This window comes from Podarcis bocagei (genome assembly GCF_964188305.1).
Source record: "Podarcis bocagei genome assembly, chromosome: 12".
NCBI lineage: Eukaryota > Metazoa > Chordata > Lepidosauria > Squamata > Lacertidae > Podarcis > Podarcis bocagei.
The window spans coordinates 50092657-50114759 of NC_138137.1; the positions used below are offsets into that span (position 1 = coordinate 50092657).

Genomic DNA, 22103 nt, shown 5'->3' on the forward strand with positions numbered 1-22103 from the left:
CTTTGGCTGCCCCCTGCTTAGAGCATATGGGATGAAGCTACCAGTTTTTTATTTATTCTACATAAACAGTGCTAATCTTTGCAGTACATTGCTTTTTGTTTTCTTTTTTTTTTACAAAGAAGGGTACTACTAGCTAAACTCCTAAGGGCATACAAAGTTAACAGCTGCCTCCCTGCTTGCTCAAACACAAGGATGCTCTCAAACTGTTGAAGAAAAATAGGAAATATGCCCCAGTAAGCATAATCTGTGACAGTGCAAGGGATTAAAATAAAGTGATCAGCCAATACTTACTGCAAGCAACACAGTTTACAGAAAGGGCATACAGTGGCTTCACCATCCTGAAATCCACGAGACATGGTGCCTCCTAGCTACTTTCAACTGCAGTTTGGTTTGACCAGCAGGAGACACTCCCCAAATCCATTCCACAATTTAACTTCTTGGTAGGTTCACTGTATTCTGGCAGCAAGATTCTCTCCCTTCATAGTCATTCAACTAAAGAGCCCCAAAGAGGCCTAGACACAACCCTGGGCCAGAATTTCCCAGACCCTCCAAGTGTTCCTATTTTCCAGGGACGTCCCTGATTTAGAGAAGCCACCCCAGTTTCTGATTTCATCCTGGAATGCCCCACTTTTCCTTAGGATGTCCCTAAATTTTCACTGGCGAAATGTTGGAGGGTATGGAGTTATCCGACCCCTTAGCCATCTGAAGGCAATCCTGTAAAGGTAAGGCTGTTTTTGTTTAACATTTAACATTTTATTATGTCTTTATATATGTTGGAAGCTGCCCAGAGTGGCTGGGGCAACCCAGTAAGACGTGTGAGGTATAAATAGTAAAATTATCATCATTATGGAATGGGACATCCCTATTTTCATTGGATAAATGTTGGAGGGCATGCCTTCAGTGAGAAGGACTTGTTATGATTGTGTAGGTTTCAGGGATGTGTTGCATGTTCCCCATTTCCACAATTGTCAGAGGGAATTGCAATGAATTTTGGCTTCCTTTGGACTAGTGAACACTGGGGACCTAAGGCATTTTTGTAACATTTGCAAATGTCCAAGCAGAGCATAAGGGAAGACACACATAAGACACTCCTCCCAGGCAGCAGATGTATTACTTTATATCAGGTATCCCAGAGAGATGTGTCTGGATTACTCATAGCTCTCTATCTCTCTGTGCTTGCTTCTTCCAAATTGCTCTTCCTTCTGCACACCCTGATAGCAATCTCCTTGTATCAAGACTCTCCTAATTAGTTCCCATCCGCTAATTATTCTGGGCAATTAGCAACCAATGTTCCTAACAAAGGCATGATCAGTATGTAGTCTTTACAGGTGTCACTATGGTTTGCGGAAATTGAAAATTCAACACAATAAATGAAAATACATGTCACTATGGTTTGCAGAAATTGAAAATGTCACCAAGACTTCCTTCCTTCCCTTTTTTTTTTTTATTCAGGGTCTGTGGATTTAGGGTGGCCACAATTCTGCTTTACAGTCCTCTATTTGAAGGGCTGTCTGGGCCAACTTAGATTTAGGGATAAAAAACTGTAAGGGAGAGCTACAAGTTCCTTGAAGTTGCCCATCAACAGTCACCCGGAGTAAGCAGGCACACATATCACCTGGTCACAGTATTTTCCCTTTTGGTAAGATGTATAGCAGTTGTGTCTAAATTTGCATCTATATGTATAAATCGAAATATGCAAATGTTATGCAAATATGTGCCCTCTTTTGGTTTCTGCTTTTCAGAATGTGGGTTTTTAACTTGCTGGCCTGGTTTGTACATAATACTAAACTATAGTTAGTCATTGTCTTTGACCATGCCTGGCAGAGTGTGTGGCAGAGGCAGGAGATCAGGGAGCTGACCCAGGAGAGGAGACCAGTGACTAAGGGGTGTCATGACACCCACAAAGCAAGAGCCAGGGAAGGAGCCAGAGTCAGGGCAGACCAAGGCAGAGGAAGGTGTGCAGGATGTGGGGTAGGAAGAAGGGATGGGTCAGTAGATTCCAAACTTCCAACACCCGGCTGTCTCCTAGAACCAGGAGGGGCTTGAAAATGGAAGAGCAGCAATGACTTCCGTGCAGGAGAAGTCAGAGGAGGGTACATAAGCCGGAGGAGGGGAGCCCCCTCCATTGCTGCAACTGCTCCATAGGGCTCATACCTGTGGACCAATGCCTAGAGGCTAGAAGCGCATGTATCCAGAGCATTGTGGAAGCTGCTGTAAGTGTTTCTCTTGCCAACAAAGAGTTAACTAGATGGGTGCCTTCCTTATCTTGGACATGCTATGACAGTCATGCGCATGAGACTTCTGCACTCCCCCCCCACCCCCGCTTCTTCAGCACAGTCATAAGGAGATCAGAAGCTTTTGCTTTCACCTTCAGCTAACCACGGTTACACATTATGTCTTAACGAAGTTGACATTCACCACCGGCCAACCCGTGGAGTCCAAAGAACATACACTGACAATTGGCATACATTTTCTTTTATGGACAGCAGGTCTGCATAGTTCATGTGTTGTGCAAAAGATAAATTCTATGGGTTTCTGAAAAATGGAGTGGAAAAGGCCATCCCTTCCAAAGTACTGAAGAAGGAAATTGAGCCTTCAGTGTATTCCTCATATTTTTCCTGCAATGCAATCTGCTTTTCATGCATGATGAGACATTCACCTCTAAATTCTGAGGCCACTTACACTTGTGTAAGCCCTACTGATTTCACTTGGATGACTGTCGTATAGAGAGGGCTTTGCGTGACCAAACAATGGGGTTGCGGGACTCTTAATGTTCTGCCCAAGTTAAGAACAAGAAAACTGCAGATCAGCCACGGTTTAAACTATCAGGCATGTTTAATTAAACTAGTGGTCTGAGTCATCTGGAGTTGAAGCTCCAGATCTTTACATTTCAATGCATAACCTAATGTTTAACTACTAAGACAGATCAAGGGTTTTTATGCAAAAGCATTTGGAGAATTAAGAAGGACAATATAATCACACCACCCCCTTGGCGCTACTTACTGGCCATTTTTAGTTTCCTTTTTGTATTACAGAAAACCCAATTATACTTTAGCTAACTGTAATGCCTTAGTCCAAAAGTAATGCCATGATGGGGAATGCAAAAAGGGAAATGCTCGCAATGTCTTATATGACAGTAACAGCTGCTTCTAAAGTAGGAATAATCTTCAGCACAGTTACAGAAGTACTCCCATTGCATGACAGGCAAGTTCTTCTCAATTAATTTCTCTGTAAGGGAAGAGTGCCATTACTTTAATACCAGATCTATCCTCCCCCCAGGGACACGAGTGGCACTGTGGGTAAAAGCCTCAGCGCCTAGGGCTTGCCGATCGAAAGGTTGGCGGTTCGAATCCCCGCGGTGGGTGCGCTCCCGTTGCTCGGTCCCAGCGCCTGCCAACTTAGCAGTTCGAAAGCACCCCCGGGTGCAAGTAGAAAAATAGGGACCGCTTACTGGCAGGAAGGTAAACGGCGTTTCCATGTGCTGCACTGGCTCGCCAGATGCAGCTTTGTCATGCTGGCCACGTGACCCGGAAGTGTCTCCGGACAGCGCTGGCCCCCGGCCTCTTAAGTGAGATGGGCGCACAACCCTAGAGTCTGTCAAGACTGGCCCATACGGGCAGGGGTACCTTTACCTTTACCTTTATCCACCCCCCAATCACATAGACACACACAAGCACAAATCCACATGAAAACATTGAACTGTAGACCACTACAAATGACTTCTAAAGTATAATACCATTCAATATATATATATATATTTAATCTTTGTTTTTTTTCATGAAGGGGGGAATATCCCAAAAGGAAGATATGTGAATACTGGGAAATGGGGCTCTCAACTCTTACTAAGGGCTAATGCTTAGTTTATTTGTATGTTTGTTTGACATAATTATGTGACAGTAACATCATAGCTGAGAGAGTATAACTATCAGTACTTTTACTTGGAACATTAAAGTACAATTTCTCAGATGCTCGGTAAACAGTTTTTATTTAAGAATTTCAACAGCATCTCTCTTTTGCATCCAAATCCCATCCATATTTACTTGGAAGTAAATCTCAATGATTTCAATAGGATTTCCAAGTAAAGCAACAACAACAACAACAACAACAACAACAACAACAACAACAACAACAACAACAACAACAACTACTACTTAATTGTTTATACCCCGCCCATCTGGCTGGGTTTCCTCAGCCACTCTGGATGGCTTCCAGCAAAATATAAAAAATAATAATAAAATGTGAGACATTAAAATAATGCACAGGGTTGCAGTCTGAGTCTGGGAATGAGTCGTTGGCAGATCCGCCCTTACAGAAATACAGTTTTTGGTCTGTTTAGAAATATAGAGAGACCAGCTTCCTTTATATAAGAACAGCAACTTACATAAAGGAGCGGGGGTTGGCTGCCTATTTCTTAAACCAGAACTCTCACAAGAAGGCCTACACACCATTTCACTGCCATGGAAACAGGACGAGCGATCTCAAGGATTGGACCAACTCCTGCTTTCTGTTAGCATATGGAAGCTTTGCACAGACACAGAATTCTTCAGCGCGTATAACAGAAATGAGGCTAAATCTACAGTGAAGGGCACACAGGCAAAGTCCATGAATGATGCAAATGTTATTTCATTTGAGTCACTTTAGGTGGCAGCTTATTCACAAAGCTTTTAGCAGTAGGAGAGAGGGCCCATTAAGCAGCAGGAGGTTAAAGAAATGTTGCAAAACAAAAACAAAACAAAACCTCACAGTCCAAGGTCCTTTGTCTGTTGTTGACAAAAATAATAATCTTAATTTCAAGATTTTCAGCACGCTTGATCTGACAGCAAGCCTGATGTACAAAGAAACAATATTTTAAAAGAGAGCAAAAAAGTCAATGGAAGTTTTTTTGTTTGTTTAAATGAAAGGTGGAATTTCAGAGAAACAAAAGTGTGACAGGGATGGTGGAGGAGGATTGCTTCCCACTAAAGCAAAAAAGCTGATAAAGCTTTTTGCTTCAATAAAATGTCACCCTGAAAAGTCAGGTCCTTGTGTGCTATTTCTGATTGCACTGCACCTAATGAGGATCCAACCATCTGCCTTTCCAGCCTACCTTCAAATACAGACATATACATTTGAGGGACAGAGAGAGAGAGAGAGAGAAGAAAAGAAAAGATTGCAACTCTCAGCATATCACCGGAAGAAAACTATGCTAAGAATTAATTTGTGTCTGGGGAGATCTATTTTAATTGGTCCCCTGTGCTATCCTAGTCAATGACTAAAGCAGCATTGTTATCTCAGTGACAAAGTGCTGGTTCAGACGTAACCCTAAACTATGTTTTAACATTACAAGAGTGAGCTTCAATGAGCCTGGGGCTCATGTGCCCCCCCCCCACGCCCTCTGCAGTGCAGTCTCAAGGAAGAGTTTGTAAACTTAGACTCCCATTTTAAATGAACTGCAATTTGTGAACCCAGACAAAGTGTGGCTTAATCTTCATGCTGATTAATTGAAGCAAGCCAACTTCAAGCCATAGTTTCTGAAGCTGGCTTATTTCAACAAACCGTAGTTAAAGATAACCACAGTTCAGACTTTGGATGACAGGTCAAACTGTGGTTAACCTAAACCGCTTCTGATCCCTTTGCACAGGAGAGGGTAGGGGGAGCATGCAAAATCAGGGGAGGGTGGACTAGGCTCATGGAAGTCCAACAACGTCTGGAAGGCTGCAGGTTCCACCATCTTGGTGCTAAACCATGGTTTATGCCTTACTGTACATCTGAACACGGTCAGTGAAAATGTAACAATGTGAAACCTGGAACAGATGGGTTAATCCTTCAGTTTCCAGTGGAGACTGTGCTACATGTGAACACAGGGAGGGATGGCAGGGCTTAATGGGGGAGGAGAGGAAACTCTACTCTGTTCTGCTGCTGTATAGAAGGCCCCTCTGAAATGTTTGCAACGTTCAGCTGCATCTCAGGTGTCTTAGCAATCTTTTCCTATATGTCAGCTATCCTTATCCTTGCCTATTACTCAGGACCAATGAAGTGGCTGTTGCTTTACCAGCAGTGAAAGTTGTTTCAATTGAGTCAAGAAGTCAAGCTGAGAAATACTCATTTTATGAACTGGACCAGAAAAAACAATCATCCATCTGCTGGTACAAGTATATGGAGGTGATTCTTAGGTCTGACTTCTTCTTCTTCTGTAACTGGCCTTTCTCCTGTGCATTTAACAATGGCCCAGGCGCACCCAAATTAAACAGCTGCCATGAAGCTAAATAGCAAAGGGAAGGAAGGAGAAGGTTCACCTGCTAAATTCCAGTGTGTCGGGGTTGCTGTATCTCTATACATGAGAAGCCAGGGAGTGGGGATGTGGCAGCCCTGCTAAGTGTATGAAGACAAATATAGAATGTAGGTAGGTATTCAGGATGGCTTAAATAGTCCGTGATTTCCCATTAAAGAAAAGCTTAATTAAATTTGGACCATGATTGGAACAGTGTATCTCGATAGTTGCTCACACTTCATTCTTGAACAGAAACAACAATGCTAGATGGTGGTTTTACAGGTACAAGGAATGCATGGAAAATCTGCTTTCGTTAGTCCAGGCACAACTTGGGGAAAGGAGAAATAAAGTAGTTAGGATGTCTACACTTGTTAGCAAGCTGCAGATGCAGAACTGGGTTGATTCTAAGAGGAAGAGACCCTCTCCCCACCCTTTGTCCCACCTGGCAGTGTACAGTTAAACACAAAATACCCAGTAAGGTCCTGCACAAAATGTGCCTGCTCTACACATAACATGGGGCTAGAGGCATCATATTAACACACACACACACACACACACACACACACACACACACACACACACACACACTTATTTATAGAGAATAGGCACATAACAGAATAAGTAGAAAACAGCACTGTCTTGCTGACTTGTATAGAAATATTAGTCACCCACTGCCATAAATGAAAAGCTAGCAAGCAAGCAAACAAACAAACCAAGAGGCATACAAATCTCTACGCTGCTCAAAAGAAAGTCAACAGCATTACCTGTTCTTGTTGCTGGACTGATTTCCCTGAAGCACTTTGCTCCTTAGCTGTTGTCATGTTCACCTACTTGTGCCCACTGCAGTGGCAAACAGGATTTCACAGGTCTGTGTGTATGTGGTTGTTTGAGTGTGCGTGCATGAGAGAGAGAGAGAGAGAGAGAGAGAGAATGTGTGTGCGTGTGTGCGTTCAACTGTGCAAGTGTTTCGAGTCACAAAAGCTAAAGGAATACAGATGAGTAACTAGCCCATCACTTAATCACCAGCTGAGAGAGCGGCTCTCTTCTCCTTCCCAATTAAAAATTTAATACCGCCAAAATATATACCACCCTTAATCCCTACCCCCTTCTCTCTTTCTCTGTTCTTTCTGCCTCTAAAATTTAAATGAGGAGAGCGAAAGAGGAGAGAGGAGGATGCTGAGAAGGCTTCTTCAATTAGCAACAGCCTCCGCAATCGTCACAGAAACAATAACTGCTTGGCAACCAGGAACTGGCAGCTCGGAGCTAGAAGACCGTGATGTGGTACTCCTCTCCCCCCCCCCCCACAGCCAGTTGAGGACTGGTGCTGCGCATGCTCACGGTTAGCATTGTAGCAGAAATGTGCAGGGGATAGCTCCAGCAGCCAATTTAAACTCCTGGCATTTGCAATAAGGAATCAATAGGGACAAATGCTGAGAAGGCACCTCAGATAAGCTGCCCCATTATTACGCTCACTCACTCTCAAGCCTGATCACACAGAATAAGCAGCTGTGCTGTGGCTCCTTTTAAAGAAGCCACATGGAGTATTCCCCATGGAGTGATCTGTTTGTGCGCACCCAGCTGTTTTCACCTTACCACTAGTCAGAGCACATGTTACAGTTCCCCACAGGGGTCACTCACACAGTAGCAATGCCATTTTCAATGACTTCCTTGTGGTAAGCGTTACGTGCGTTGTGGACCACTGTGTGATCTACTGTACCATGCACAGCACAGGATGATTAATCAGGAAAGCAACAAGGGGGGGACCCTATCTAACTTCTTAAAGATTTTTTTGTAAAAATAGCAACAGAACAAGTTCTCCCTTTCAAAACAGTCATGTACATAAAGTTAAGCCAATTTACTTTGGATTAATAAAAACAGAACTGCTATGGACTATTTTGTATTCATGGCAATTAGTAGAGAGAAGAATCTCCATGAAACCAATAAGCATGCATTGGAAGTGCCCAAATAATATCCACACTTCTATTTCATTGCTATTGCAAAAAAAGGGACTTGGGTAAAGGAAGTCTCCCAGAACTTAATTAAAGCCAAGATCCAGGACCAGAATCAATGACAAATGACAAGAGGGGGGAAAGTTACAGATCTCCTTTCCTCTCACTTATCTTCTGGTTCTCAAACACTTTTCTTTTATTAAACAGATAATGTAAAGAACCACACAAATGAGTGTCATATGCAGCTTGAACCTGAATACAGTAGCTATAATTATTAGGTTTGGCAAATTCTACCCTGTCCTCCTCAGCTAGAACTGTAAATTTGCTAGCGAGGGCCAAATGCAAATGTTTTTTGGGGGGTGGAAGACCTTTTTTCCTTTTTCTTTTTTTGGAGTGGCTCATAATTATTGTGCACTTGCAATTCATTTCCAGGAAAGATGCACATTCTTGCAACACCACTTTGGAATTATGGTGCAAGGAAAGGGAACACTGCACCCTGTCTAAGGTAACCTTCTGACACTCCCTTTTCTGCCACGTACAACATGGCAGCTTCCGGGGGCAGAGTGTCAGCAGTAGTGTCCCCTATCAGATAAGTGGTGTTAGCTGCCTGGAAGGAGACCCCAGCAATTTCTGTGGATTTTTTTCCAGGTAAAAGACAGTGTGAGTTACAGTGTGAGGGATGGAAATGGAGACTGAATTGTGAAGACTACGCTGTGGTTGTTGGACTGGCGTGGTGTTTGAGTGTACAAAAGAAACTGTGGGCAGCATCACAGGATTGCCACAAACTACTGCTTAGTAGTCAGTCAGTACCTGCATCTCTAACTGTCATGGCCCTGGCCTCAAGCTCAGAGTTGTTGCAGGAGATATTGACCTCTGGGGCTTCTGTACCACCAGCTTGGAGAATTGAACCAGCCCCTAATTTGGTTGGCTTGCAGCCAACTGAGCCCAAGGTTTAAAGCCAGAGGGAACCTTTGCCCCTCCAGATGCTGTTGGACTCAGCCCCAGCCAGCATGAAGGAAAACTCCTTCCAGCTATAAGAAAAACTCCTAAACCTCCACTGCCTTCTGAGATATATTCGGGAGAATCAAAGTCAAAGAAGCAAACCCTACACAAATCGGGAGATGGTTGGGTGGCACCTTGTACACCTCCTTCCAGCATCTCCCATAGCCAAGCTGGTACCAAACTTATTGGTCCGCTTTCCTTTGGACCATATCAGTGAGGCTGAGAGAGGGATCTTGTCATCTGGGCAGCTCAAGACCTCCATACTTATGCCCCACTTTAGTGCTGCTAACTCAGTGGTTTGACTCAGCGGCGTCACAACGGGGGTGTGGGGGTGGCGGTGCGTCCTGGGTGCCATGTCTGGGAGGTGACAAGAAGGCACCCTGCAGGGGCTCACCCTGCTGTGGCGGAGCAAGTAGCCATTGCGCCGCTGCAGCCGCATTTGGAGGATCTTCCGTTCACGGCTGCAGCCGCGAGCAGAGGATCCTGGTGCCAGCGGCAAACCGCTATGTACAGCGCATGTGCGGCATCACTACATACAGTGCAAACGTCGTATTTAGCGACGCTGCACATGCACCCTACATAGTGACGCCCCACCCCGAATGTCACAATGTCTTCGTTCGCCCCTGGTTTGACTTTGCCCCTGGAGACGCACTCCATTGTGTCTCGAGACATATGGCTGCCAACAATGATGCTTTTCTGCACCCATTGCCTATGCTTGTTTGTTCTTATTTTTGAGTCTGTGAAGCCTATATGCCAACTGGTACCACAGGTATGAAGTTTACGGCATGTAATGCCTTAAGAGAGAATATTATGAAAATGATATACAGGTGGTACATGACCCCAGTCAAGCTCGCAAACATCTATCATTTGCCCGATAACAAATGTTGGAAATGTAAAGAAACGGAAGGTACATTCTTTCACCTTTGGTGGACGTGCCCAAAGATTAAGGCTTTCTGGGAAATGATATATAATGAACTGAAAAAGGTATTTAAATATACCTTCCTGAAGAAACCAGAGGCCTTTCTCCTGGGCATTGTCGGCCAATTGGTGTCAAAGAAGGACAGAACTTTTTTTATGTATGCTACAACAGCAGCAAGAATACTCATTGCAAAGTATTGGAAGACACAAGATTTACCCACTCTGGAAGAGTGGCAGATGAAGGTGATCGACTACATGGAATTGGCAGAAATGACTGGCAGAATCCGAGACCAGGGAGAAGAGTTGGTGAAAGAAGACTGGAAGAAATTTAAAGACTATTTACAGAAATATTGTAAGATTAATGAATGTTAGAAGGATGTTGGATAGAAACTAATCATGGAACTTTGGAGTGTCAGGCATAGCCCTACTGGCTTTAGCCCAAACGTAGCAGAGTTTTCCTGCACAGCGAAGAAGCTAGTTGCGGCAGTAATGACTAGTCAGCTAGACTCAGAATAACTATTTACAGGATTTATTAAAAGGAAAAATAAAACCAGCAGAGTTTCTGCATACAAATAAAAGCAAAATAAATCCTCTTTCTCTCTCTCATAACCATACACAGCACTTCTAACTCCTAACACACCTCACACCAAACTGTGCTAGCAATCCCTAGATAACAGAGTTGAGTGCTACTCGTTAACCAATCAGAGTGAGTGGTTTCTAGGTCAAGCAGACCTGGGCTTTCTGCCAAGAGTAAATTGACACCAGCTTGAGTTAATTGGTGAAGCTAGAATCTGCAAGTTTCCCACGAGAACCAATTAACAGAAACTGAAACAGAAACTGAACACCCCCTCACAGATTCTGCTGAACAATTAACACCAAATACACCTATGTAGAAGATCATTTTTCCAGCAAACCTAAACCCTTGCACATTCGCTTGTTCTTTACCTTTGCCAATGGTTTAGTTAACACATCTGCTACATTTTCTTCACTTGACACATAAGTACAGGTGATTACATTGTCTTGTACACAGCAACGTACATTTTGGTATTTTACAGAGATATGTTTGGAACGCGATTTGAAACCCTCTGTTTTACTTAAGGTTATACAAGCTTGATTATCAATGCAAACTTGTACTGGTTCTCCACAATTCACATTTAAATCTGTTAACAAATGCTTGAAATAAATCACCTCGTTGCACAATTCACTCAATGCAGCATACTCTGATTCTGTTGATGACACACTTACAACGTCTTGCTTGCGTGACCGCCAGCTGATTAAAGCTCCACCGACCATTATAACTAGTCCTGTGACAGATTTTCTGTCTGGCAACTTTCCCCAGTCACTATCACAGTAGCAACTCAACATTTCGTCCTCGGAAGAATTTAATTGTAACATATAGCCAATTGTCTGTTTGAGATATCTCAGAACTTGTTTTACCCCTTTCCAGGCATTTAGTGTGGGTTTTGAGACCAATCTACTTAATATGCCTACTGCATAGCTAATATCAGGTCTGGACCACTGTGCTAGATACAATAAACTTCCAATTACAGAGTGATATACATCAGGATGTTCAAATTCAGGACTCTCATCTATGTGAAGTGTTTTTATGAAACCTGGATCCATAGGCACCGCTGCCCCTTTGCAATCCTGCATCCTGTATGTAGTCAGTAGTTGCTTAACTTTGTTCTGCTGACTAATTAGGCAGCTGCCATCTTGGGCCCAGCACACTTCCAACCCTAGATATGTCCTAACCGGGCCTAAGTCCTTCACTTTGAACTTACTGGACAATTGCTTGGCAAACCTTTTAGTTTGTTTATCTGTTTTACAGGCATACAATACATCATCTACATAAATCAGACAAAACTCTTGATCACTGCCTGTACCACGTACATAAACACAATTGTCAGCTGTACTCTGCTTGAAACCAAATGACACTAAGGCCTCATGGAAACATCTGTTCCAAGATCTTGCAGCCTGTTTGAGACCGTATAGAGCTTTGTTTAATTTCAACACTCTATTGGAACCTGTCTCATAACCAGGCGGTTCGGCTAGATACAGGTCTTCTGATATTGGTGCATGTAAATATGCAGTCTGGATATCAAAATGGTTTAACAGGAGTTTTCTCTTTGCTCCAAGTGTTAAAATCAGCCTTACACTGTCCCCCTTAGCAGTAGGGGAAAAAGTCTCGTCATAATCTTTTCCAGGCCTCTGAGAGTATCCTTGAGCCACTAAACGAGCTTTGTATTTGTACTCTCCTGTCACCAGAGGTTTAAGTTTGTACACCCACCTGCAGCCTACAATCTTTGCCCCCTCAGGCGCTGCTACTGGTGTAAAAACCTTGTGCTCATTCAGAGAGGACATCTCTTCCTCCATTGCCTGTTTCCAGCGCTCTGCCTCCTCTTTTGGTAACTTTAACACTTCCTGAAAACTCTTGGGTTCTGCACTTACACTAAACACATTTGCAGTATCTGGGGAAAAACGCACCGGAGGCACTCCTTTGTTTTGTCTTTTAGATCTTCTGGGAGAAAATTTTTCTTCTGACCCACTTTCCTCCTCAGAACTACGACCTCTCTTTTGTTGCTTAGCAACTGGTCTTTGGCTAACTCCACTTTCCTGAGAGCTCTTATCTGAACTTTCCTCCCCCTCAGACTCTGACTCCCTGTGTCTACCTTCAGAGTCATGAAGCTCCTGGGAAGGTTCAAACCAAACCTCAGTATTGGCATGTAGTCTCTCCCAGCCACTATGTTCACAAAAACTGGCATTCCTGGAGATCACAATGCCATTTGTCCCTTCAGCAAAGCGGAAACCTTTTCCCAGCTCCTGGTAACCCACAAACACTAGCTGTTTGGTCTTAGGATCTCCCTTCTTTCTCATTTGTTTCGGAATTAATACCCAGGCTTTTGATCCAAACACATGCAAATGGTCAATTTTAGGTTTTTTCTGAAACAATTTAAAGTATGGGGTTGTACCTATTGTTTGATGAAAGAGCCTATTTTGGAGATAACACGCGGTGAGCATGCTCTCCCCCCAATAAGACATGGGTAAATCAGCATCATCAAGCATGGCAAACATCATATCTTGTAAAGATCTGTTTTTTCGCTCTGCAACGCCATTCTCCTCTGGGGGAAAAACGTTCGTTTTTCTATGCCCAATGCCACGCTTTTGTAACCAATCTTTAAAGGCATTTGACATAAATTCGCCACCTCTGTCCGTCTGAATCCTTTTGAGTTTAACAGACAGAAATCTTTCCACAGATGCCACCCAGCCTTTAAACTTAGTGAACACGTCACCCTTATTCTTCATGGGAAAAACCCAAGAATAACGTGTGGCGTCATCCACAATTGTTAGTGAAAAGCGCGATCCACCCCTGCTTACAGCAAATGGACCAATTACGTCCATGTGAACCAGCTGTAGCGGTGACTCACTAACTCTGTCACTTCTGGGGTAAGAGACTCTGTGGGTTTTAACCTTTTTACACACATTACAATCAAGGTACTTGTTACAACTCTTTAAATTACCCCCATCAGCCAATTCAGACATTTTTAGTACACTTTTCCAGCAAGCATGCCCCATTTTCCTATGCAATAAGTGCACACAGTTGTCATGTATAGCTTTGTTATTCACTGCAGGCTGAGATTTACTGACTACTGCTGCAACTTGAGATCCTGCTTTAAGCCAAAACAAGCCTCCCTCTGACTTAGCAGTGCCTAAAATCTCACCAGCCTTCTTAATAATGCAACTGTCTCCTTCAAAATACACTTTAAACCCAGCTTTTAGCAAACAATCTACAGACATCAGATTGCTCCTTAATGACGGCACACAAAGTACATTTTGCAGGCATTCATGCAGACAAGGAACATAAACTGCACCCCCCGAAATCACTTCGGAAGTACTTCCGTCTGCTAGAGCCACCTGGCTGCGCTGTGCTGAGTTCTTGGAAACAAACAATTCATCTGAATTCACGATGTGGCGAGACGCTCCCGAATCGACCACCCAGACCGCTTGTTTCTCATCAGCAATCTTGACCTCGCCGGTCACCAGCTGAGCCGACTGTTTTCGTTTGAAGAATTTCCTTTTACGCTGCTGCTGCTGCTGATCTCGTCTCTGCTCCTGCACCGGCCACTGAGACTTGACCAACTCCGGACATTGTCGTTTTAGATGCGCTGAAGACCCACATCGGAAACAACGCCTAACAGCAAACGCTGACTCCTCACCGGTAACCTGCTTTTACTCCACCTCTGGCACGGCATGAGAACTCCTTCCAAACCGTCCACCTGTAGAAGCCTCTGCAGCCACCGACCTTTCTTGCCTCTTCTGCCATTCTTCAATCAAACGCCCAGTAACGTAACTGACTGATAAATCACGCTCCTGCATGCCTTCTAGAGACAAAACTAAATTATCCCAGCTTTCCGGGAGAGAACTCAAAATAATAGCCACCTTCTCCTGCTGGTCTAATGCACAGTCTCTTTCCTGTAGCGCAACAAACTTTAACTGTAAACTGTGTAGGTGTTCCTGCATTGTAACCCCAGGCTGTAACATTGCCTTGTACAATGCCTTGCGAATGAACAGCTTGGAAACCGCTGTCTCACGCACATGGAGTTCTTTAAGTGCTTGCCACACACCTCTAGCTGTCTTGATTCCCCTCACATACGGCAACTGGGAATCTTCCAGCCCCAAGACAATTGTGGCCCTTGCTCTTTGGTCGTTATCGAGGTCTTCATCATCAGGCTTCGTAGGAAACTTACTCACCACTTGCCAGAGACGATCCCTCTGCAGCACTGCCTGCATGCGTTCCGACCACAGCAAGTAATTGGAGTCATTCAGACGCTCAAAAGCCATCTGAACTGGTTGTGAGGCCATCTTGAGAGCGATGTCCCTGGAACCCGGAACCAGCTACTCACGACCACCGAGAGAGAAAACAGGAACCACAGCACCCAGCACTCACACGCTGCAGCTGTTGTCCTTCTGTCCGCTGCGTCACCAGCTCACCACGGTCAGGAACCAGCCAGGAACAACAACTTCTGGAACTACTGGAACCAACGCCGTTGATGCTGACACCACCGCAACTCAGGCTGGCAGCACAATGCCCATAACCTCATGGAACTTTGGAGTGTCAGGCATAGCCCTACTGGCTTTAGCCCAAACGTAGCAGAGTTTTCCTGCACAGCGAAGAAGCTAGTTGCGGCAGTAATGACTAGTCAGCTAGACTCAGAATAACTATTTACAGGATTTATTAAAAGGAAAAATAAAACCAGCAGAGTTTCTGCATACAAATAAAAGCAAAATAAATCCTCTTTCTCTCTCTCATAACCATACACAGCACTTCTAACTCCTAACACACCTCACACCAAACTGTGCTAGCAATCCCTAGATAACAGAGTTGAGTGCTGCTCGTTAACCAATCAGAGTGAGTGGTTTCTAGGTCAAGCAGACCTGGGCTTTCTGCCAAGAGTAAATTGACACCAGCTTGAGTTAATTGGTGAAGCTAGAATCTGCAAGTTTCCCACGAGAACCAATTAACAGAAACTGAAACAGAAACTGAACAACTAAGGGGTTTCCAGCTGTAATGCTTTAGGAGATACGAAAAAAAGGTTTACAAATGGGTAAAAGCTTAATGGTAAGGATTTGCTGAACTAACAAATTGAAGTGGAATACAAAGAAGGGAGGTATGAGGAGGTCTGGGGAAATAAGTGTAAGGAAGATATGTTATGGAAAATTATTTGTTTTTTAATTGTTTCTATGTTGTATTTTGTTTCTTTTTATTTTTCATTTTCATTGTTATATTTTAAAAACTTTAATAAATATCTTTTGACAAATATATGCCAACTGGTAATGCCCTCTAAGCCTACTGGATGTCCATGCACTGGGTGCAAAGCTTCAACAAAGTTGTCATGAGCACTTTGTGCTGGTTACTCTGTTCAGTGCCATGTTGGCTTACATAACATACTGGCCTTCCTTTACTCCAGAATCTCATTTTTGTGTAGATGCAAATAAATTCTAGAAAGTGGACATGGGCTCTAGGTTTAGGAGGTCCTTTGCCATCAGCTTCTCCTCACTAATAGTGCCTGCTTGCTTGCCAGGAAGGAAGCTGGCAAGTGAGTAGGCAGCAGTTATTTCTGCTTCTTCTGCTATTGAGCTTTCCAGAAACCAAGGAAAAGGAAGGGTGGGCAGGGGAGTGAGCAAGTTGCAATGGATCTATAGGGCACTCTTGGCAGCGAACTGCCTGCAAAGGTGTGGGTCTCAGTAGGTTGTCCAATCATGCCAACTCCTGGCACCAGCCCCATGGCTAAGCATTTCTTTGAAGTACCGTATTTTTCGCCCCATAGGGCGCACTGCCCATAGGACGCAGCTAGGTTTTTGGGGGGGAAATAAAGAAAAAAAAAATTATTTTCCCCCCAGGCGTGGGGCTGGCGCGGGGGAAGCCCGAGCTTCCCCCGACCCCAGCCCCCAGAACAGCCTGCTATCCGCAAGCCTAGGGAGCCCGGCGCGAAGTCGCACCGGTCTCCCCAGGCTTGCGGAGAGGTGCGCGAAGCCCGGGCGCGCTCTTCAGCGCGTCCCAGGCTTCGGAATGCAGGCAGCTCTGCGCAGCCGTCGGGAGCCCAGCACGACTTCGCGCCAGGCTCCAGATGGCTGTGCGGAGCTGCGCGAAGCCCGGGGCTGCAGGCAGCTCCGTGCAGCAGTCGGGAGCCCAGCGTGACTTCGCGCCGGGCTCCGGATGGCTGGAAGCTGGGCGAAGCCCAGGGCTGCAGGCACCTCCGCGCAGCTGTCGGGAGCCCAGCGCGATTTCGCGCCGGGCTCCTGAGGGCTGCGCAGAGCTTCCTGAAGCCTGGAGAGCAAGAGGGGTCGGTGCGCACCGACCCCTCCTGCTCTCTAGGCTTCAGCGAAAGCTTGCATTCGCCCCATAGGACGCACACACATTTCCCATTCATTTTTGGAGGGGGGAAAGTGCGTCCTATATGGCGAAAAATACAGTATTAACCAACTCTATTAATCTTGCATTCAAAATTATATGGGGGGATATACATGATATCAACTAAATCTCATTATAATAAGAATAAATCCCAAACAGCTTGGTTCTTAACCCACTCTAAGATGCCTTCTGGGCAACGAAGAGTGGCCTATACATATTTTTAATAAATAACCCAAACGCAATTCCAGAAATGGCAATGTGGTTGAGGCCTATATATATTTAGGGATTAATACATGCACACATTGTATTCATCAGAGAGACATGTGACAGACCTGCCACCATTAACATTTTACTAAAACAGCCCTTAGCTTATACATGTGTGTGCATGTGTGTTATTATATTTAGTGGGTTCCACATAGCCAGCTCCCAATAACACTGAGTGGTAAATAAGGATTTTTAGAAGCTAAGCTCCAATATTAGGTACACATTAAGCAGACACAATGTACAACGTGGGGGGGGGGTGTTTAGAACTGCACTCACTAAACAGGTGCGATTCCAGAGGCATGGAATGCCTATATTTCAAAGCAGATGGTAGCCTAACATCATGACATCCTACCCACTATAAAGTGACAGCTTTAGCCACCTCATGGTGTGACCTGCACAGTGAGATCTGAATGGAGGGTTGGAGTGGTAACAGGCAGAAAGGTGTTTGCAAAGCTTAGCCTGTATCTAATATCGCCAGGAGGGTGAAGCTTAAACAGAAAAGCAGGAGGTACTGCTTTATACAGTAGGAACATGGGAAGCTGCCTTATACCAAAAGCCAGATTGCTCCAGTATTGTTGACAAGCAGTGACTCTCCAGGGTTTCAGGCAGGTAAGAGGTGGAACCAGGGACATTCTGCATACAAAGCAGTACTGCTTTGTGTATTCCCAATATTTGAATTCTGAGGATTTCAATTTTTTTAAAAAAAGTATGACCAATTTGATTCTTTTGAAGGCAAGGTACTATGCAACTATTAAAACACACGTTTGAAATTCCCAAATGCAGAGCAAAGCATTTGATCCTGTTCATTTACCTTACTGCCATTCACCAATCTAGAAATCTCTGCTAGTTCTAGAAAGCGTTACTTCTGCGCAAGAAAGTGGATTCTCCTGGCTGTTCATGTACCGCATACCACAATTGGAAATGTCAGTATAGAGGCCAGGAACCACTTTGGGGGGCTAGCTGCTTTCATGGACCTATTTGTAAAGCCGAACGAAGCCATGGAAAACTTTTGAAACAAAAGGCCGTTCCTTAACTGGCACTGTGATTTGGGACTTGGAGCCCCATGAAGTGCTTTATACTGTAACAGTGAGGCTCCTATTGTAAGTTAGGTCTTACAGTTACCGCTATTCAGTGCTCAAAATGATTTCTGCGTCATGGTGGAGGTAGGAGAGAGGCAAACAATTCCATGATTGTTTTCCCGTATATTCTTTCAGCTTTCCATTTGTTCCACAGCAACATTTTCATTTAGCTCCTTCTCTGAAGAAAACAATAATAAGGGGGAGAAATCGTTCTGCCTTTGAGAACATACAATGCTAGCCCTGCACTTTTCTAAGACTGGAATGGCATTATTGCAGTACTTCTCAAAGGCTCATGAATAAACTGAGAATACACGGGATAAGAGGACAGATACTCTCATAGTTCAGCAAACTGTTAAAGAGCAAGAAGCATAAATAAACGAACACGTCTCACAATGGACAGACATAAGAAATAGGTTCTATATATCAGGGCTGCAGCTTTTTAACTTATTCATAAATGAACTGGAGTTAAGGGTGAGCAACAAGCAGTCAAGTTTGCTGATGACACTTCAGTAAAAACAAAAAAGAGCCATCAGGATATGTCTCCAAAGTAAATAGGCATTGAAATACCAAATGAGATTCAATGGGATTCAAATGGAGAGTGAAGCACATGAACAGGACATAAATAAATAAATCATAAATCCACATATACAATGATTGGAGCTGAAGTGGTGATGAGAGACCAGGAAAGAGATGTTGGGATCATGGTGGGTAGCTCAATGAAAATGTTGACCATGTCTGCAGAAGCTGTGAAAAGGCAAATTTCATTAGGGAAGGGATGAAAAATAAAACATCTCAAGTCATACTACCTTTGTACAAACTCTCATGAGGCCATACGTGGAACACCATGTTCTGGCCCTCAGAAAAGGTATTGTAGAGCTGGAAAAGGGGCTGAAAGGTTCAGCAAAAATCACCAAGAGGCTAAAGTAATTTGCCTGTGAGGAAAGGTTGCAATGTTTGAGGTTTCGTGGTGCATAAAATGGGTGAATAAGAGGGGACATAACAGAGGTGTATAAAATTGTTCATGCTGTGGCTAGGGAATGTTTTCCCCCCTCTCTCATAGTACTAGAACATTCAGCCATCCAATGAAGCTGAATTTTGGAAGACTCAGTACAGACAGTAGGAAGTACTTCTTGACATAGCACATAAACTATGGAAGTCATTACTACAAGATGTGGTGATGACCAGCAACTGGTGGGTTATTGATTGATTGATTGATTGATTGATTGATTAGTTAATTTCTGTACTGCTTAATATATTAAAAATATCTCTAAAAGGTGTACAAAAAAACTTAAGTGGTGTACAGACAACTTTACAAATTATTACAAAATACACGCTTACATATAAAAGTGCTTCATTAATACAACGCTACACACACATATCAGTTTATTTTCCTTTGACACACCCTCCCTCTCAGTCTCCAGGTTTTCATTCCGGGTCCAAACAAACTCTCAGCTCATCCACAAAAGTCTCACAACGAGAAGAGGTCCTAGGAGCAGTGGACATCACCCTAGTCTCTCACTTGAGATATGTCATTTATGGGTGAACCTGAGGTAGATGGTACTTCCTCAGGCTGCCCACAGCTGTGTCCCAGTCAGCTGGACTCTCCAGTCAGTTCCAGGTATAGCAGGTTTGAGTTTCCCAGGGGGTCCAAAGGATTGGAAGAAGGGGCCCCTCCACTCACAGCTATTTCTTTACCTCTCCTCCTCCAGCTCCTTTACTGCCCCATGCTATTTATTTTAGATAAATTCATATGACTACTAGTTATGATTGTCATGAAGCACCTCCAGTATTGAAGGCACCATATCTCTGAATACCAGTGGCTGGGAGGGGGCTATTGCACTCATGCCCTGCTTGCAGGCTTTCCCTAGAGGCATCTGACTGGCCACAGTGAAAACAGGATAATGGACTAGAGGGGCCTTTGGCTTGATCCAGCAGATCTCCCATGTTTTGAAGACTTGGGTGCTCCACCCACTCCTAAGCTTACGTCTTGGGGAGGCCTGTTAGAATTCCTGATCCATTATTGCAGTCATGGGATTTTTGTCTTTCACATGACGGTATGTGTTTTGACTCCACAGAGTGGGAAGTGACGGACAGTGTTTGTGTTACTGTGTTCTGTGAAGTAGGACTATTGTCCTTTGTCCTTTTTTCCTTTGCTGTCTGATGCTAGAGAGAGAGGGAGCCATGTTGCAGTGCTCCGTGTGTGTTTATATGTAAATAAAGTAGATTAGCCAAAATGCTGAGTTATTGAAGTCTGTCACGCAAGGTGCGCAAACTCTGCGGATCCCTAAGTGTGCCGGTGTCGGTTGGCACCGGTCGCTGTGATGTTCAGGCTGAAGAAAGCTTATGAAGCTACCGAACGATGGACCAGGAGGGAGAGAACATGCCAGTCGGGCATGTGTCTCTGCCAAGGTCCTACTCGAGTGTAGGCTGAACTCCTGACAGGGCCCATTCATCACTTCCACAGGTGACCAGGTTGAAATCCTTGCATGTTGTTCAGTGCATGCAGCTTCGTTTACAGATCTGTGGACTTGGTCACGAATCCAACAATGGAATTAGAAAAATGACATAACAAGACATGGATGATGCCAACTAAAAAAACATACAGGAATGTATCATTGTATAAAGGAACCCTCTTGAAAATCAGATCAGGATGACAGGATGAGTGTCACCATCGCAAGTCCAGTGTGAATCGATGAGAATCTGCTGCTACGGGACTGTCATTCGTTTGTCTTTGGTTGCTGAGAGGAGGGAGCCTTCATCCATTTGCTTCGAGATCCTATCTTTCTTTGAATGTTTGTATCCTCCCTGCCAAATAACCCCATGTATTACTCACCCCCAATGGTGACCCACTGCACCGTTTGAGAAATAATACCTTACAGATAAAAAAATATTACAGTAATAACATGTGGAAGCAACAGAAAGCCTGGAATACTTTGTGTTAAGCTTAGTGCACACACATCTTCACGCCTGAGAAAGGCAGCAAGTATTTATAGCTATTACCTAGCTGCTACCTCCTACTCAGCTTGCCAGCCTATAAATCTTACTCATGCTGGTGGAGCAGACATCTAATAAACATTTATCCAGACTCACAAAGTCATACCCATCCTTTAACATGTGTGGCTATTTTTAAGGGCTTTTGTTTCCATTAAGTAAGTATACTGTGCTCTAAAGGAGGGGAAATACAGCACGATTTAATGAAGTGTGTTAATGAGGTTTATCTTGCATTAGCCTTGCCCCTTCATACGCATTCATTATTCTGCCTGGTTCTGCTTCTGAAATACCTTGATTCAGTATAATAGGGCAGGGGAAGGAATCAAGCCCTCTCTGGTTCGGAGATTAAATCTGATAACACCTTTGTTTACTTCTTACATTCCTGACTCCTTGCCTTCTTCAGTGCTCTTCACTCCAGTGCACAGAACTGTATTTACACCCCTGTTTCTTTAAGCCTTTCAACATCCACTGCTTTTGCAAAGCGTTTCCCACACCATGATTAATTCACTCATCCCAGTGCTCTCTGCTACAGCTCCTCTACCTGTTTCTCCCTCATCCTTTATCTCTCTTAGTCCTCTCCATTTCTCCCCCTCTGTGACCATATTTGCAACTCCAGTGGGCAGGGACCATATGCAAATGGGAGTGTTCTGCAAAGCACCTTGGCAAGAAGTTGGCACTAAATAAATGATGTGTTAATACATGTTCTCATTAATATTCCATTAAGTTCATTACAGCACATA

General features: G+C 44.1%; 1 protein-coding gene across 6 annotated transcripts in view; it reads right to left on the reverse strand.

The window, feature by feature from the left end:
- Nucleotides 1-22103, reverse strand: part of DPP6 (dipeptidyl peptidase like 6) — a 527660-nt gene that overhangs the window by 229300 nt on the left and 276257 nt on the right. The window contains exon 1 of one of the 6 annotated variants that reach the window (XM_081163564.1): nucleotides 7015-7527. The exons of the other annotated variants lie outside the window; for them this stretch is intronic. Coding sequence (XP_081019690.1) covers nucleotides 7015-7071 — 57 coding nt within the window. The 5' untranslated portion in view covers nucleotides 7072-7527. Of the gene's footprint in view, nucleotides 1-7014; nucleotides 7528-22103 lie in introns of those variants that run through there. 6 annotated transcript variants of the gene reach the window in all.